Raw genomic sequence first — 17436 nt, forward strand, 5'->3', positions numbered from 1 at the left:
TCGCGACCGTGGTCAGTCTTTCTGAAAGTAGTAGTGTCTGGGCCGACTCCAAGTTGATGACGGCGGAAAAGACACGAGAAGCACACCTTACCGTTTTAGGACTGCTTCTCTGCGTTCTCGTATATAGTCTGAAAATCGATGTTGTTGCATACCGGTTGACTTGCCCAGGTGTTTCCCTAACGTGCTGCTGGTGCGAAGAAAATGCAAGACAGTGTTCCTCTGTATAGGTTTATTCTCGAGCAACACCGTAAGTTAAGTGTTAATTTCGACACAAATGAGGTGATATCGACTGACCAATACTCAACCTCACCTTTGACCTCGAAGCACAGTGATGTACAATTTGGGCATATCCCAATCGGGAGCACTTGTCTTCCCATAGCCAGAAGAGTGGTCAATAGACAATGTTGGGCTTACTGTGAACTTGACGTTCCCGAAGTCCTCTTCTATGCCATGGAAGATCTGTCTCAGCAGGTCTTGGAGCATATTTGCTGCCTGGTCAGCTTCCTCCGATGAGGTAGGCCAGTCTTTTTGCTCATCGTTGGTAACTTTGCAGAGCTCAATGATAGTGCCTCGTAGGGTGCCAGCACCTTGTGATCTCGTAGATTGCTTGACGTCGCCAATCGACAATCTCACTGTATCGTTCAGTAGTGACACGGAGACACCACTTTCGACGCTCGACGTCTGTCGAGGGAACCATGCAGACTGCATCTTGGTCTGTACCAGTCCAGCGAAGCTATCAGCCGCCGATGGTGGTATCGTGATCATTGAGCCTTGGTCGGGATCTCCGACCTTGGTACTTCTCACATAGGCATGCTTTGTATCATGAGACAATGTCAGAATATGAGTAAACGCTCTCTGCTGTACATCTGCTCCTGGAAGTTGAGATGTCGTGTCCGAAAACAGCCGATAATCTAGGTGAAAGTGTTCGTGCTCCTGCGTAGGGAAATGACGAGACAAGTGTGCCAGCAGCTTGGGATAGGCTGATGTATTACCTGCTTGAGGCGTGAGCAAACAAACACTAATATCTGTTAGTAAGAAGTCAAGGTATCAGCTCGCAATTGTGTTACCCTGTGATTGACATTACGCCTGCTCTTCGAGGGCGTTCTCAGATGTATTCGGGTATTTTGCGTAACTATACACATTGGACAAAAAGTTCCGATTTCCAAACAACACCGGACAATGGTTATCAATCATGTGAGTACAGATAAGATTGTGAACATTACGCGCTATAAATTCAGTTGAGCAAAAGACGTGCTAGTAGTTGAACTCCAGGTTCAAGTTTGCGGGTTACAGCGCTAGAGTTAAGGGTTGATCGAGCTAAACGAGCTGCTGAAACTTTAAGCTCTTTGGGGGTTATTCCGCAACTCCACTCCCGCGCATGGATTCGTCTGGAGAAGCAAACCAAAGATTCATGGTAGCTTGACTCGTCGATACAGTGGCTGGCCGCCCTGCACGAGTTCCCTGGAGATGCTGTTGACCAGGAGATTATGGCTTCTGCCATCCCTAGCCATATGTTTGTTGCTCTACTACGCCTACCACCACCTGAGAACGCCGTTGATCATACCTATTTCGCCGAATGCTCGACTACAAGTTCGACCAGAGAGACACCCTGTCACAAGCCTTGCTCAGCTTCCTTCAGGTCCTGCCAAACAGCTTCCACGTATACAGCATGTCTTCGATTCCGAGACCGAGGCCCAGAGAAACGAAAGACTTGAGAGACTTGCGACAATCAAGCATGCGTTCGACCACTCGTGGCAAGGTTACAAGAAGTTTGCTTGGAAGCAAGACGAGGTCGCTCCTCTGTCAGGGATATATCGCAATCCGTTCGGTGGATGGGGAGCATCTTTAGTAGATGCCATGGGAACATTGTGGATCATGGGTCTGAAGGAAGAGTTCGAGCTATGCACTGAGGCTATTCGAGACATTGATTTCACAACCAATACGGAGGAGTACATCAACGTTTTCGAAACCACGATCCGTTACCTTGGAGGTTTCTTGAGCGCCTACGATCTATCTGACCATAAGTACCCTATCATCCTCGAAAAGGCCGTCGAACTCGCAAATATCCTCTATATCACTTTTGACACGCCTAATAGACTACCGGTCACTAGATGGTATTGGAGGCAGTCGGCCTCTGGTGCAGCTCTGCAAGCTAGCAAGAATACTCTTCTGGCCGAATTCGGCAGTATGACCCTCGAATTCACGAGATTGGCACAGCTTACTGGGGACGCCAAGTGGTTTGATGCCGTTGAAAGAATTACAAAACTGTTGTACAAGGACCAGGTTAATACAAAGATCCCAGGTCTTTGGCCGACCCTCGTAGACGCCGAACATGCCACGTTCACCTACAACCACTTCACCCTAGGTGGTATGGCTGACTCGACCTCCGAGTACCTACCCAAGCAGTGCATGCTCCTTGGTGGCTTGGACGAACGTTATCGTGACATGTACAAGAAAATGGTTACTGCTGCCAAAAAGTTCCTCTTTTACCGACCTCTCGTTCCTGGCAACCAGGATATTCTCTTTAGTGGTAATGCTGCCTTGGACGAGCAGCTCAACGTCAATACTGAGCCTCAGGGTCAGCATCTAACCTGCTTCACAGGCGGCATGGTTGGTATTGCTGCAAGAATATTCGACTCACCCAATGACCTATCTGTGGCGAGACGGCTGGTGGATGGCTGCGTTTGGGCCTACAATTCGACACCTACAGGTCTCATGCCCGAAACGTTCCATATCGCGCCATGTCATTACGGCATCGATGATGCTCTGGCCAATGAATGTGACTGGTCAGAGGAAAGATGGTTGGAGGCTGTCGCTAGGCAAAACGGTACCTCCAAGCCCAGTCCTGGCAAGACGTTGTCGGAGCTCGGCAAGGAGATTGTCAAGGAGCACTCACTGACACCAGGGTATACCAAGTGGGGTGACAACCGATATATCCTGCGTCCTGAAGCGATCGAAAGCGTTTTCATTCTATATCGCCTTACTGGGGACCGCGAATATCTCGATACTGCATGGCGAATGTGGAACAGTATTGATAAAGTTTGTAGATCAGAAATCGCATACGCTGGTCTATCGAATGTTGGCGTCAAACCACCTGCTCAAAGTGATAGGATGGAGTCATTCTGGCTCGCTGAAACCTTGAAATACTTCTATCTAATCTTCTCGGAGCCCAACGACTGGAGTCTAGACGACTGGGTTCTGAACACTGAAGCACATTTTCTGCGACGACCAAGAGCCGGAGAGTCTTTGTCTAGGCCATTGGTGTGATATCCCCAACGACGACGAGAAATTAACATAAAATCAAATACAGCAAGAAAAGTGCACACCAACGTGCTATCAACAATCGTGCAAAGCAGCTAGGATAGCCTCGACGATTGGCATCACCGCCAGGGAAGCAAGTCTAACCACCTCAGTCATCAAGCTTCGAATATGGCAAACGACTCAGCTCACCTACGCAAGCACGCCCAACTTTCCCATGCCATCGACTTGATGCCTGTACACACCCATGTTGGAACATAGGCAGAGCCATTGATAAGCAGCGTCGATAACTTCGACTATAAGTGTGTGTCTTCAGTCAAAACACAACTTGACGACGTTGGCAAGGTGTCTCAATGACAAATGCAGGTTGCACGCATAAGCGAAGCGAGGATGTGTTGATGATTGCTATACGGATCAGTATAATCGGTGGCAAGCAACCAGCTCGACCGAGAGGCGAAGCTCCAGAGGGACATATAGTTGTAAGAACACCCGATGGTCACCTCTTACTCCATCGTCGAACATACAGCAACATCACTGCCATTGCTTCGATAACCAATTCTGGCGACCGCTACAAGCCCAATTACCATGAAGTTCTTTGCCATTCTCGCCCTAGCTGCTTCAGCTTCAGCCGCTGCGATGCAGGCACAAGACGAATGGCAAACCTGGGGCATATGCACGACTTACTCGACCATCTTCTCGACAGCCTACAGCACCATCTTTGCAACGGAGACTGATACCGAAGTTGGAACTCAAACCACGACTCTGTCTGAAGTGCAAACTCAGACACAGGTCGAAACTCAAGTCCAGGTAAGTTGTTTAGCAGCTCACAGACTAGCAAATCTGCCAGTCATTTACCAGCAGCTCGTCAGCTAATCTCATGTAGACTACAACTTTTACCGACCCTGTCACTCAGCCCGCCGAGACTGTAACCGTCGCAGTCACCGATACAGTTACTCCCACTGCCTCGACTTCAGCTTCTCCGTGGCGGGATTGGTGAACACGTTGATCGCCAGTAGCTTTTCGTGAGGGACGAGAAGCATTAACTACTGCCACCATGAGCGAGGGTCATACGACCCACTCATCAATTGCTGATCAGTATTTCGGAAAACACCTTGGTATCTTGAAAGTTACAGGCATGGTCGTGGTCTGTAACAGCTCTCGCTGAAAGTTGGATGCTTCCGAGAATATACCATACCAGACAATTTCGTTACAAACAATACGTAATACGCGAAGAGTATTAAATACATGTAATTCAATAACCTATATCAACTTTGTAATGGCGTGGAAATGACGTGTCAATGACGAGGTGTACTGACCGAATAAACTTCGCAGAAAATCATAATTGACGGATTGACCGCACCTTCGACATCGCACATAGGTATTTTTGAGCACGACGCGAATAAAACATGTAATCTTCGGTACAACAAATAGTGCTAATCAGCCTGTTTTATGCACGCACATAGGTGAGCCTAGTAGTACGTGACTGACCATCTTCATGCTCTTGTTGGCAAGAAGATCAGTCTCAAAGACTGGAAAGCAACATACACAAAAAGCAGCAGTCAATGATGAACTTTTCGTCGTTGGTCTATTCACTTTCAGATGTGCGTTGTAAGCACTCTCTGCCCCACAAGACCGATTCCATGGTCAGGACAATACCATGTGCAGCCTAATCCATCCTAACTAACAAAGCCATAAGCCAATTGTGTGCAGCATCAACGCCCTCCTTATCCTCATTAGACCATCTCGTTGCCGCTCAAACGGAAAAAAAACGCCTCATTAATACATTCTCACGTTGAAAGAATGCCGACTGCTCAACTCCACATGGACATCGTTTTGCGATGCCTCTCCTGCTTGGTGGGACTGCTGGCTTGACTGCGAGACGCTCCAGCATCGGCATGGTAACTCTCTGTTCTGGCATGACCTGAAGGTCGTGGCAGCGAGCTTGGCGGTCTCGTCGATGTCGAATTCTGCAGAGCGCCAGCCATCATAGCACCTTGATAGCTGTGTCGTGTATCGACTGCTGGCCGGGCAGGCAGGTCCTTGTCTTTGCTGGATTTTCTTTGAGGAGCTTCAGGCTTGGAAGGCTTTGATTTTGCCTTCGTGCTCTTCTCGCGCTTGAGTACCATGTCCGTCCAGCCATTAATTGGTCCGCCAGATGGTTGGACAACCTGCTTGCCAACAGCTTCCGAAAGTGCAGCCATCCAATCATCTTTGGTTGTTGCATTGTCGGCATAGAAATCAATGACTTCTCCATTGTTGAAGCGCAACCGAAATGCTAGTGGCAGCAGGGCACCATGCTCGTCCTCACTAAGGGCACTCTTCCTACGCCCACCCTTTCGAGTTGACACTTCTTTTTGCGCTAAAACAGCTTTATCGTCAATAAGCTTGGCGGCTTTCGCAAGATTTATGGTAGCTCGAGGTTGAAGCGTCGTCTCATGATAAGCAGTTAGTCTTGTACCAACCAACTTGAAGAATCGTCGTCGCCAGTACTGCAAATGTTAGTGAGGACGACAGAAAAAAGGCTGATGTAGACTTACAGGACAATCACCGCCTTGCTGACTCAAATAGCCTTCAAACTCCCTGATCTCGCTTTGCTGCTTCAATTGCTCTTCTGCTTCTCTCATAGCTCGAATAGCACCATTCATGCTCTTTGGCATGTCTTCGTCCTTGGCACCTTTTGGTTTTGGCACGTACAAGAGTTGGAGTTCAAGCTTGCCAATCTCATAAGGTGGTCGTTGTTGAAGCTTGACAACGCCTTTCTTGCTACGAGAGCTACCGACCGCGACCTCTTCCATAGCCCACTCATTGAAGCATTTGATGTCTACTGTGGCTGGGCGACCGAAGGCTTGCTTCTCATATTCGCTAAGCGACACATATGCCCTTGCGAAGGAGCCGTCTTTGGCGACGATTCCCTGCACGAGTTCATAGGCTGAAGGAGGTGTTACTGGTCGTTTCGCAGGTTGAGGCTCGGGTGGGAATATTTCTGAGTCTTTCTTCTTCTTTGGTGAGCCGAAGAATCGACCAAAAGCACTTTGCTTCTTAGGCGATACAGGAGCTTTGGTAGGAGATTCAGGTCGCAATACTGGTTTTGGTGGCTCATCGAGTTTCATCTGCAAAGTGAGCTGGAATTCCAGGTCGTTGAGCACAACAAGCTCGAACTCCTGACCAATTGGTGCACTACGGGCGAGGTCAAGCCAAGATGTGGTCACACAATGAAGACCATTGTCCAGGGTCAAGGCAAACTGAGTTTTTTCTTCTTCACGATGGTCAGCAGCGATTTGACCCAAAGCACGGGTTGGCTTACGTTGAGGGAATGGCAGTTGTAAATCCTTGACTCCTACAACCTTGACAAAGAGTCTGCCTCGTTCGGCGCCATCCTCGAATTCTTCGGCCTCTTCTTCTGCAAGCTCATCTTCGGCCACAGCACCAAGATCGTGGCCCACGTTACTTGGTTGTCCTGGCAGAGGAGGAACAGGGCCTTCCACCGGCTTGCGCTTTGGGCTTTGTTGCTCACCATTGACCCGGATACTTCGTCTTCTGGATTTATTGTTCCATGGCTCAGCAACCCACGCAGGTTGACTAATCTTACGTGGTGAGATCACGACCTCGTTCGCGGGAGCAGAAGGGCTTGACAAGCCAATCTGGGCTTCGCTTGTAGTTGGTGATCGTGGTTCCTCGACCGACATGCGTTCTGTCGCAACGACTATCTTTGTGTTTTGTCTCATCAGATAGCCTCTCTGTTTGGGAACAAATCCGTCAGTACTGTGCAATTGAGGAAAGTGGGCTCTTGTACTCGAGGGCTTGGGCAAAAGGGGAATGGGGGCTAAATGCCGTGTGCCTCGTTCCTTCGCATCAGGTAACTCGGCAGACGGGAAGCGACCATTAAAGGGATAATAGAGTGTCTTCAGGGAGGTTTCAAACGCTACCTTTTGGGATTCCAGAACGCGGTCAAATTCTTTTTCCAAACCAAGACCAAGGTCACCGTTCGAATCGTCTCTAGTAAAATCAAGCTGTACGAGACTGCTGACGCGGTTGCCAGATCGTTTTCTTTCCGGTTGGGGGTGATGTGCAGATTGGGGCTGTACCTGGGTGAAATCGTCTCCCGCTCCAGGTGATGGCGGCGAGGCGACCTTGTTGAGCTCTGTCATGGGCTCATCCACTACAACAGAGGGCAGCGAACCCGTATCGGAATCGGTCTTGGTCAGAGAGGAAGTGTCGTTTTCATCCATCTCTGGGGTTGTAGACCGATCGATAGGATGGCGGATGACAGAAGAAGGTGTACCAGGCTCGGACATTTCTTCCTGTGCAAATGAAGGCCTGGGTGGCTCTAGTTCGGGATCAGGAGTAAAAGGTCGTGCGATTTCTTGTCGAAGTACAGCCAAGTCTGGTAGGTCTGGCTCGGGGATGTCTGACACCGGCAGCGCGAGCTCTTTGTGCTTAGTGGGCTCTTCAGTCTTTCTAACAATGTATTGACCGAGGCCAAAGTCGAGATCTCTCTCCTGACCAAAATCGGCAAAATCAGGCAGAGAGACCCTTTCTGCTGGTATAGCCGTGTCTGGCACATTTTGCGGGCTGCGAGCACGAGGAGTTTCTGCATTGAGTTCGACAGAGTGTTGAATGCTTGACTGTGAGTATTGGCTCGACTCCTCATCTTCGGCGTCCAATTGTGAGCTCGTCTTTCTATACATGTCTGGGATCTTGTACAGGTCGTCGTCATCCACAGGCTCGTCCTTGATGACGATACTATCGTCTTCGTATTCATCCTCAAATTTTTGAGTGGGATCTTCTCTTGACGGGATAGGCACATCTGGATCCATGGTAACATTTGAGTACACGCTATTGGAGCGAGAGATGTCGTCTTGCATTCGCAGCTGCTGGGTGATGAAGTCACGAGACAAACGTCGATTCACGGGTTTCTCAGCACTAGAGTTCTCAATGGTATCGTGAACTTGTCCGTCTAGTTCGCCTTCCTTGTACTGGTCACGTATTGGGCTAGACTCTTTGGATACGGCTCTTCGCATCTTTCGTTCCCGCTGCACATCAGCATCCGAGTTTTGAGGAGTGGTATCACCAAGAGCCATGATTTTCAGGCGGTCTTCCAAGGATAAGGTGCTGTTGCTCATTTGGCGAATCTCTGCGACTGTGACAACTGCGGCAGGTGGAGGAGATGGCAAAGCTCGATGAGAACCACTCATGCGTTCAAAAGTGCCGGAGAGACTGTCCGGGTGCGAAGACACCCTGCCAGCATCTGCGGTCATTTGAGGAGGTAGTGGCGGCAGAGGTCGTGCCTGACCATTCGAGTCAACAGATTGTGCACTTGACTGATGCGGCCGAGCAGGGGTCGAGCCCGGTCTTGCTTCTGGAGCTGGCGAACCGACATGGTCGTCGAAGACGTCCTCCTGGTGCCTTACAAGGTCTGTATTGGCAGTCTCAGGGCTCATGAAGCGCCAGTCCTCAGGTAGCACGACTGGAGTTTTCTCAGTATCCTCAAGAGAAGCATCGAAACTATCATCATGAGGGTCGAAGGAGGAGCTTCGCTCATAGCTGTAATCTTCCTCTTCATCGTCGTCGAAGGATTCATAACTACCCTCGCGCGAACCTGAGGCCACAGATGAAGGGTCTGGAGTAGTCATCTCATACTCGTTGATTTGAGGAGGAGCTTGATCAAAGGTGACGCTCTTGGCATGTCGATGCAGACCACGGCCTTCAGGCAGTCGCTTTTCTTCCCCATCGTCTTCATCCTCCCAAATACCAGTCGACGGATCAAAGGCGTGTTTTCGTGCATTTGCACCAGTTCTCTTGGAAAGAGATGATTTTGTAGGCGATCCTAGTGTCTTGCTCGGAGATAGTGGTGCAATGTGGTTGAGGGGAGAGGACTCGAGCTTTTCAGGCGGAGTAATACTCTTAGTGGGTGACTTGCCGTCGATTGATAATGGCGCTTCTGGCCTGGTTGATGGAGTGCCGTTGCTTGTGTTGCTTGTGATGCTGACGCTGAATAGAGCACCACCAGGAAAGGCATTGCCTTGAATAGAAGTACGAAGTGGTTTTCCGTCTAAAATCTTTGGGTCTGATGGATCGTAGTTGATCTGCTGCTCACGAGCGAACATCGAGCTGTTCTTAACCCGTGAAGCCCGCTTGAGGTTTTCTATCGACGATCGCTTGTTAGGTGAGATGTTATCGTGGGGCGAACGATTTTCGCTGGAAGGAGAGTTGGGATCGCGCCCCTGCCAGAACAACATGCGGGGCGAAGTTGTATTGTTATATGGTGATGATGTGGATGGAGACGATTCATGCTTAGACAAACTATTCTGCGAGCTGTCAGCAACTTCTGCGGTTACAACAATGGTTGGTGGTCACCTACTCGAGGAAAACTAGGTGAGTTCCTGCGCAGAGCCATCGGACTCAACTCTGAGAGCGGTCTGTTCTGCACAAAGCTCATGTTCTTGGTCGGCGACGAGTTGTTGCTGCCTTTCTGCACGCGCAGTGGAGAGACGACCTGTGTCAAAGCGCGAGTTAGCTACCACTCACAAACAGTACGCAGGCCTCGAACCATGACTTACAGACTGCGCAGCCATCTTGACTGGACTGCAGGACAATAGCAATGTTTGCCAGATGAGCTTAGACCATGAAGGCAGTAACAATGCTCAAGCTGGAATGTTTGCCTTGGAGGCAATTTAAATTATGCAGAGCAGTCCAGCTGCACTTATTGCTCCTCGAATGAGTGACTGGATGACGGTGAAGTGCTGATCATGAAGGTGGTGAAGGTGATAGGCGACCTGGAAGCGACCACTATCAATTCATATGATCATGTGAAGTTTGGTGGGACTGCCCTCGAGGCTAGCGGAACACACAACACAAGAAGTCGCGGTCGTCAAGGGCAACTGGCTCTCTCTCCAACTTTATGCACGCGCTAGCAAGGTTGTGCCTGGCTGCCTCGTCCTTCTTTTTTCTTTTTGCCTCAGGCCTCAGTCTCTTCTCCTTGGTTGCATGTGCCTTCAGGTTGGCCTCTTTCGTTTTCGTTGATCCCCTATAGAACTAATGTCAAAACCTTCATTGTGTCTAAGCTGTCAATTGCCTGCTCTCGCGCGTGTCTCGGAACCTGCTTCTACACTGCGCCCGACGCAATCATGGCGTACTCAAAAGCGCTGGGCTTCAGCGATGAAGCAGAAGCGCAGACCAGCACGCATGTTACTTGCTGACGATGTATCCAAAAGTCCAAAAAAGAAGGAAAATGAGAGTCCATTTGCGGGAATGAACAGGATAGACCCGGGTCCTCGACTGCGCGCGATTCAGGACAAGGCAATAACAAGAGCAGCCAAGGTAGAAGAAGAGCAGAAAAGGCCAGCCAAATACGTGGTGAAGAACAAAGATGACCGACCACTATTTCATGCCCTCAAAATGCAAACTGCTCTCGCTCCTCTATCATACTCGGCCCGGACCTCGCTCCAAGAAAAGCTGGACAAGATCGAGACGTTTGAGCAGTTAAACCTACGAGCAGACGTTATTGATGCTGTGAGGAATCAGGCGCTAGGCTACCTTGAATACATTGACCCAACTCCGGCTCAGAAGTTGGCCATTCCAGCTCTGTTGAGTAGAAAGGGTGAGATGCAAAAGAGCAAGAAGACAGGAGAAAACAATTACGATAAATTCCTTTTAGCTGCCGAGACTGGCTCGGGCAAGACTCTAGCTTATCTGCTACCTATCATTCACCATATCAAGAACCATGAAGATCTCGAGAAAGCAGAAGCGATTGTCCAGGCTGAGCAGAAGGCAAAGGCGCAGGAACGAAGAAAACACGATGAGCACGTATTTGAGGTTGAGCCGCCCAAATTGGCTGACCAGCAAGATCCCGAGTCTACCACCGGACGTCCGAGGGCTCTCATACTTCTGCCTTCTTCGGAACTTGTCGATCAGATAAGCAAGGTCGCGAAGATTATGGCACATACAGTCAAATACCGAACCGCTGGCATCTCATCCTCAAATACACCTACTGTGATCAGAAGCAGGCTTTTCAACCCCAAAGGTGTTGATATCATTGTCTCAACTCCCCATTTGATCTCGAGCATAGCGGAGAAAGAGTCCCATATTCTTAGCAAGGTCAACTATATTGTTGCCGATGAAGCTGACTCCTTGTTCGATCGTTCCTTTAGAGACACCACGTTGGGCATTATCGACCGAGCCGCGCCTTCGCTTAAACAACTCATCCTATGTTCCGCCACAATACCGGTGAATTTGGATAAGTTCATCGACAACCGTTTCCCGATGATGAAGAGACTGGTCACCCCGAAGCTGCATTCCGTCCCGCGACGAGTACAATTGGGTATGGTCGATATTGACAAACAGCCCTACCAAGGAAATCGAACTCTTGCATGTGCCGATGTGATTTGGCAGTTGGGCAAGGCTGAGCACGATGACACCGGCTCTCACCACACTGTCAAGCACATAATATGCTTTGTGAACGAACGAGAGAAGGCGGAAGAGCTTGCCACCTTTTTGATCTCAAAAGGTGTCGATGCAACCGCTCTGACCCGAGACACTACCGAAGCACGGAGAGGCAGTATCTTGGAAAGCTTTACGTCTCCCTCCAGAGTGGAAGGCGAGATAAAGAACAAGCCTAAAGACTTCCTTCCATTCGAACTCCCAACACAGCAATCCACTTCCCCCAAGCAACTCAACAATACAAAAGTTCTTGTGACAACAGATTTGGGTTCACGTGGTATTGATACACTGGCTGTACGACATGCAATCCTTTATGATGTACCACATACCTCAATTGATTTTATTCACAGACTCGGTCGACTGGGCAGGATGAACAGGAGAGGTCGAGCTGTTGTATTAGTAGGCAGCAAGGATCGCAAAGACATTGTCCGCGAGGTCAGAGATGCCATGTATAGAGGACAAGCATTAATATAGACGACATAATGACAAATTTCTTCTCATGTATTGTACTTGCATCTCAGATCTCTTCGCCTTTTGCATTGGAGACTCTTGTTGCCTGAGATATGGATGCCTGACTAGCAGCTGTGGCTACGCGAGTATTACCTGCCACTTCGATGCTGGAAATGATGACTCCTGCTTCACTGCTCGCACGAAATATCTCGCGTATTCGACGTCAAAAGATGACTTCTTCTGGTCAGTGATCTTGACCGCTTGTCGTATTGCAAGGACTGAGGCATCGCAATGATGTTCAAGATACAACAAATGCTCTTCTACTCGCATACGAATACTCGGTCTTTAGGATATTTAGGATTGTTAAAGGAACTTTACACCAGGACATGAACATAATACCTATGACCAGGGAGCAGACACAAACGTAAGTTGGCACGAACCATTTTTGATTAGATAAAAATGGCTTCGATATTCACCTACCAGGAAGAGCCGCATCGAGTTCATTCTCCATGGAGCACGCCTGGAAGTAACACTCCACAGCTAGCTGTGCATGTACAATATCAAGATGCCAACAATGGCGTGAAGGTCGAGCACCCAGCATCAATTACGAAACTTGAGCCTGAGAAACATGATGGGCCTATCGAATACAAATTGCATCTCCTGCTGCGGTGGCGAAGAACGTTTACACATACTTCAACGACTATGCCTGCATGGGCCAACCAACAAGGACGTATTGAGTCAACTTGCACGACCTCGCCTCCAGCTACTGACGCTGTCCCCTCACGTACTACATACCAGCCTTCGACTCAAAATCGTCAAGCGCGATTGCAACAACTTACCACACAATTACTGTGGCGTTTACAGCAATCATCTCCATTCCATTCATCATCCAATGCGCAACTTGTTCTCCCAGTCCTGCCTGAAGCTACACCGAGACTCGGCGTACCTGAAAGGCCATCCAAGCTCCTTCCTGGTCTCGAGGAAAGTCAGGGGGCCTTGTATGAGATTGGTGTAGCTGACGATGGAACTCTCATAGGTCTGGCGGACGAAGAAATGGAAGAGAGCTTGGTTAACCTGCGTGCGATGGCAGCAAGTCTGGGCTGTGTAGTTGATGTCCATCGACGAGTGATAGTCGGTGACTGCGAATGGACGGAGGAAGAAGATGGCCAGTCAGTCAATCGATCAAGCAGACTTTGGGTGGCCGAGGTTCTAGTGAGACCAGACAACAAAACTGTGGAAGTAATACCATCCGAAGGGTCAACCTTACGGACGCTGAATCTAGAACCTGAGGCAGACTCACGTGCCTCAGCCGACGACATGGAAAAGCAACATCTCAGAATTGCTATAGTCGGCGCGAGTGCTGCTGGAAAATCGTCCTTGCTTGGTACACTTACAACGTCCGTGCTTGACAATGGTAGAGGCAAAAGTCGTCTCTCTCTGCTCAAGCATCGACACGAGATAGCTTCAGGAATCACAAGCTCTGTAGCTCAGGAGTTACTCGGTTACCAGTCTAGCTATTCATTGACTTCCCCTGTTGTCAATTACGCTTCTGGAGACGTGTCCTCGTGGCCTGATATACACAACCTGGCTGATCGATTGGTCTTTCTATCAGACTCTCCAGGTCTACCTCGATACTCGAAGTCGACGTTTCGTGCCTTGCTTTCGTGGAAGCCCTCCTGGACCGTGCTCTGCATGCCTGCGGACGAGACTCTAGAGCAACCCCCACTAGAAGTGAGCGACTATGCAACCAGGTCTGTAGGGACTACAACTCCGGATGTTGCAACATCGAATCTGGCTATGGCTCACCTTGATCTTTGCCTCAGACTCGGCTTGCCCATTATTGTCGCCATTACGAAGATGGATCTCGCGACTAAATCTGGCCTCCGGTCAGTGTTAAGTCAGATCCTCTCTTCCGTCAAAGCTGCTGGAAGGTCACCTGTCCTTGTGAACGCGCCATCTGCTTCAAATATACGTAGAGAAGAGGTAGACTTTTCGGCTGTTGTTCAAGAAGATATCTTGAACGAAGCGATTCAGGTGGAGCAGAAGCTCAACCCCTTCACCGAAAGTCGTCACGAGACATTTATCCCACTCGTCATGACCAGTGCGCTTACAGGATCAGGTGTGGCTAGCCTGCATGCATTGCTTCGAGTGCTGCCGCCCAACCCTGTAAACAAAAGTCTTTCGGAACAGGCAAGAAACACCAATCAAGTCATCTTTCGCACAGATGAAGTTTTTGCAATCCCACCTTCGAGAGTATACTCGACTACAGCCGAGCGCGAGGTCGGCGATAGTGGGGTGGTACTATGTGGTGTTCTGAGTTCGGGAAAAATCTGTTTGGGTGATCGTTTAATGCTTGGGCCTTTCTTGGTCGAGGCGGATAGCGGAGATACGAAGACGATGACGAGAACAGCATCCTACCATGCTAAGTCCCTGTCACGATCGCTTCCTCGTTCATTGTCCGAGAACTTTGCCAGATCGATGGAACTGAATGGCCAATCGAAACTCCTCCAGGAGGCCGACACAAAGGTCGTGTACGTAGAGGTGGTCGTAGTATCACTCCGGAATCTTCGACTGCCCGTCACCTCATTGCTGCTAGATGATACAGGCACTGTTGGAATTCAAGCTGTCGAGAATGCAATCTCAAGATCGGTGCTCCTTCACAAAGCAAGGAAAGGCATGGTACTGGCGAGTCCCTCAGATACTCTGCTGGGCTACTCTTCTTTTACAGCTTCGTTTCCATCTTCTGACTTTGCTGGATCTGGATCACCTCCACTAATTCTAGGTGGTCATGCTATTGCCTACATAAACAGCACACGAGCAGTCGTCAAGGTCGTTGCGGTGGCACTTGAAGACGACCAAAATGGTCATGGCGGTCTCTACCCTGCCCAAGACTTCCGTCAGGACGACGTCTTCTGCTTCGATGACGAGGAGACTAACCACAATGAAGGTGCAGGCTCAGCAACTGGTCATCTACGAATTTCTTTCAATTTTGTCAATACAGTCGAGTTCCTGACCTTGAACGATCAGGTCTTAGTCATTCCAAACGTGACGCCTGCAGGTCCAGTGGCAGGCCCGGCTCCTGTATCGACAATACCTGGGATTTCTGGCTTTGTAGGCAGGATATGCGAAATGCGAGAGTAGGGATTGCCTCCATAAATATATATCGTCGAAACGATATTCTGTCGCACCTGCAGCAACACCTCCAGTCAGGTCTGTAGATCAACGAATATGGCATAGTATGGTGTATTATTCTCCTCCATCGCTTCAGCACACCAGCCTGTAGGCAGTGGCGTCTTCGATGTCTTCCCAATTGAGTGGTGACACTTCAAGCTTGTCGTTATCATCTCGCTGGCCAAAGCCGATAGTGTGAGTCTTCTTGATAGAAGCGGTGTCGCTGGGAAGACGAATTGTTACTGTAGTGGACCGCAACTGCTTCAGCGACTTGCAAAATCGAGCACTTCAGAACATTAGACTTCTCTTTTCGATAGGAGGACGACATGAATCGTGCCTAGAATGAGAACGTAAAGAGCGTCCTCAGCTTGAGCATATACGCGAGGATGTTTGTGTAAGTGTACTTGCCACAGTTCTGCATCACGGTTGTTCGGCGCTGCACTCCTGAGAGCGAACACGCAGCGGCTTCTGAGAGATTCTGGCAGATAGGAGAGCAGGGAGTGGTCCCCTCAGCTTTTCACTGGATATTCTCCTCGTTTTTGGTCTCCTCAGATCACCATCTTCTCGACTCTTGTGCAATCTGAGCAGGAGCTATTTGACCGGCATTAAGAGCAGTTCTCTGCTGCTTGACCCTGTCAAATTCGCGCACCATGATTTCACAATTGATGTCGGAGCATAACTTTTTCCGTCTTTCGATAGGTAGTTTATCAGCAAAAATCAACCCGCTTGCCCTTTCTACAGCTTCCAGCGGCACTTCGAAATCTCTCAGGCTTTTCGAGTTGGGAATCTCTGTGTTTGGTAGCACAAATGCACCTAGAGCAACTTTGCAGGTTGGGTTGTGAAGTGACTCTTCACCATAGATGACCTTGTAGAAGTGGGTGGGCACTGCGACGTTCGGAGGATTGCCGATCACTTCATAGCTGACTCTCCATTTCCCATCTGGGTATTGCTTCGGTAGATACAAGGGACCTGTGACAACCCGTACGCTCGGATAACTCTTTGTCAAGTTTCTGCAAAAGTCTTCAAAGTGCGCCCAATAGTCTCTGTTGAAACCATCACCTACTTGAGGGCACATATTGCTGAGGACGAAAGTGCTGTCCATTGCGTCCTGGGACCATTTAGCATCTGCTGCTGGTACCTGGTGGCCTCGATCATAGCCACTGCGGAAGTAGTCAGAGAGTTTCGCCCGGAACATGGGTGGTATGCCTGCATCTTCGTAAAATACGCTGTTTCGTCGAGAAGCATTGTTGAGAGATAGGGATTGTGGTGTGAAGTGCTCGGCGACCCAGTGTGGGTTTCTTGTCATGCGGTTGTAGGCGGCTAAATGGGAAGGAGTGATGCTGGTGTCGGAAATGGCAGGGGTGAGGCCATATTTTAGCACACCTAGGGGATTGACTGGTGCAAGAGGGAGGGTTGTCGAAGGCAGCGGTTGTGGGACTGGAGTCAAAACGGGTTGTGGTGCTGGGAACCCAGATGTAAGGGGTGCCGGTGCTGGAATCGTGGATGCTGGTGTAGTTATCGGCGTCGATGATCTGGATGAGAAGATCAGGGCCGTAATCGAGGCCCCTGCTGCAGCAGATCCAGCAGCGATCAGTCCCAAGGTTGTTTTAGACATGTTGTGTGTGGCGGACAACTGCTCAAGGGACAGGTCTACAGCCGAAGCTCTTGTATCAGCATTGTACAGGTCTCGTTGTTTGTAGAGCTGGTTGTCGACTTGAACTTGAAATTCACGCGTCCACGAGAAAGTGCAGCACGCGTCCCTAGCAGCAGGGTCCATGGCCTCCCTGAAAACTATAGCCAATGGGAAGACCACCACTTTTCGATCAGTTAAGCATCCGCTCCTGCGGCGTGCCTGTGAGTGTGGCGCTTGACCCCCATGCAGTTTGTAAGCGCGTCATAGGCTGGCCATGTGGTTCGGTTACTGTATGCAGCGAGGTCAAACTTGAAGGTACTCAATTTTGGCTTGTCGAGGCTCATTGTCTTTGTTTGCAGCATTCCTCATCGTCGACATGATTTCTTGAATACTTCTGCAAGTGATCTCGATTGATCACTATCTCCTTGATTTTGAGTAGCATCCGACTTCGTATTCTAGAGACTCTCAAATCCTCGACGCATACT

General features: G+C 49.5%; 6 protein-coding genes across 6 annotated transcripts; 3 read left to right on the forward strand and 3 right to left on the reverse strand.

Annotated features, from left to right (window-relative positions):
• Positions 1-87: 87 nt before the first annotated feature.
• On the reverse strand, positions 88-765 carry LTR64_003113 (uncharacterized protein; the record flags this gene model as incomplete). Its single annotated transcript, XM_064897476.1, has 2 exons — positions 88-184; positions 311-765. The coding sequence occupies 2 exons, from the start codon at positions 763-765 to the stop codon at positions 88-90; spliced, it is 552 nt and encodes a 183-aa protein (XP_064756426.1).
• Positions 766-1467: 702 nt separating this feature from the next.
• Positions 1468-3267, forward strand: LTR64_003114 (uncharacterized protein; the record flags this gene model as incomplete). Its single annotated transcript, XM_064897477.1, has 1 exon — positions 1468-3267. The coding sequence occupies one exon, from the start codon at positions 1468-1470 to the stop codon at positions 3265-3267; it is 1800 nt and encodes a 599-aa protein (XP_064756427.1).
• A 576-nt stretch (positions 3268-3843) lies between these two features.
• LTR64_003115 (uncharacterized protein) lies at positions 3844-4255 on the forward strand (the record flags this gene model as incomplete). Its single annotated transcript, XM_064897478.1, has 2 exons — positions 3844-4065; positions 4142-4255. 2 exons carry the CDS (start codon positions 3844-3846, stop codon positions 4253-4255), a joined length of 336 nt encoding a protein of 111 aa, XP_064756428.1.
• Positions 4256-5069: 814 nt separating this feature from the next.
• BUD4 (Bud site selection protein bud4) lies at positions 5070-9833 on the reverse strand (the record flags this gene model as incomplete). The annotated part of the gene is made up of 4 exons (XM_064897479.1): positions 5070-5747; positions 5796-9566; positions 9620-9754; positions 9819-9833. The coding sequence occupies 4 exons, from the start codon at positions 9831-9833 to the stop codon at positions 5070-5072; spliced, it is 4599 nt and encodes a 1532-aa protein (XP_064756429.1).
• A 583-nt stretch (positions 9834-10416) lies between these two features.
• On the forward strand, positions 10417-15288 carry LTR64_003117 (uncharacterized protein; the record flags this gene model as incomplete). The annotated part of the gene is made up of 2 exons (XM_064897480.1): positions 10417-11991; positions 12601-15288. 2 exons carry the CDS (start codon positions 10417-10419, stop codon positions 15286-15288), a joined length of 4263 nt encoding a protein of 1420 aa, XP_064756430.1.
• Positions 15289-15871: 583 nt separating this feature from the next.
• Positions 15872-16933, reverse strand: NUC1 (nuclease; the record flags this gene model as incomplete). The annotated part of the gene is made up of 1 exon (XM_064897481.1): positions 15872-16933. One exon carries the CDS (start codon positions 16931-16933, stop codon positions 15872-15874), a length of 1062 nt encoding a protein of 353 aa, XP_064756431.1.
• Positions 16934-17436: the final 503 nt, after the last annotated feature.

Source organism: Lithohypha guttulata (genome assembly GCF_036872675.1).
Source record: "Lithohypha guttulata strain CCFEE 5908 chromosome Unknown scaffold_2, whole genome shotgun sequence".
Taxonomy (NCBI): domain Eukaryota; kingdom Fungi; phylum Ascomycota; class Eurotiomycetes; order Chaetothyriales; family Trichomeriaceae; genus Lithohypha; species Lithohypha guttulata.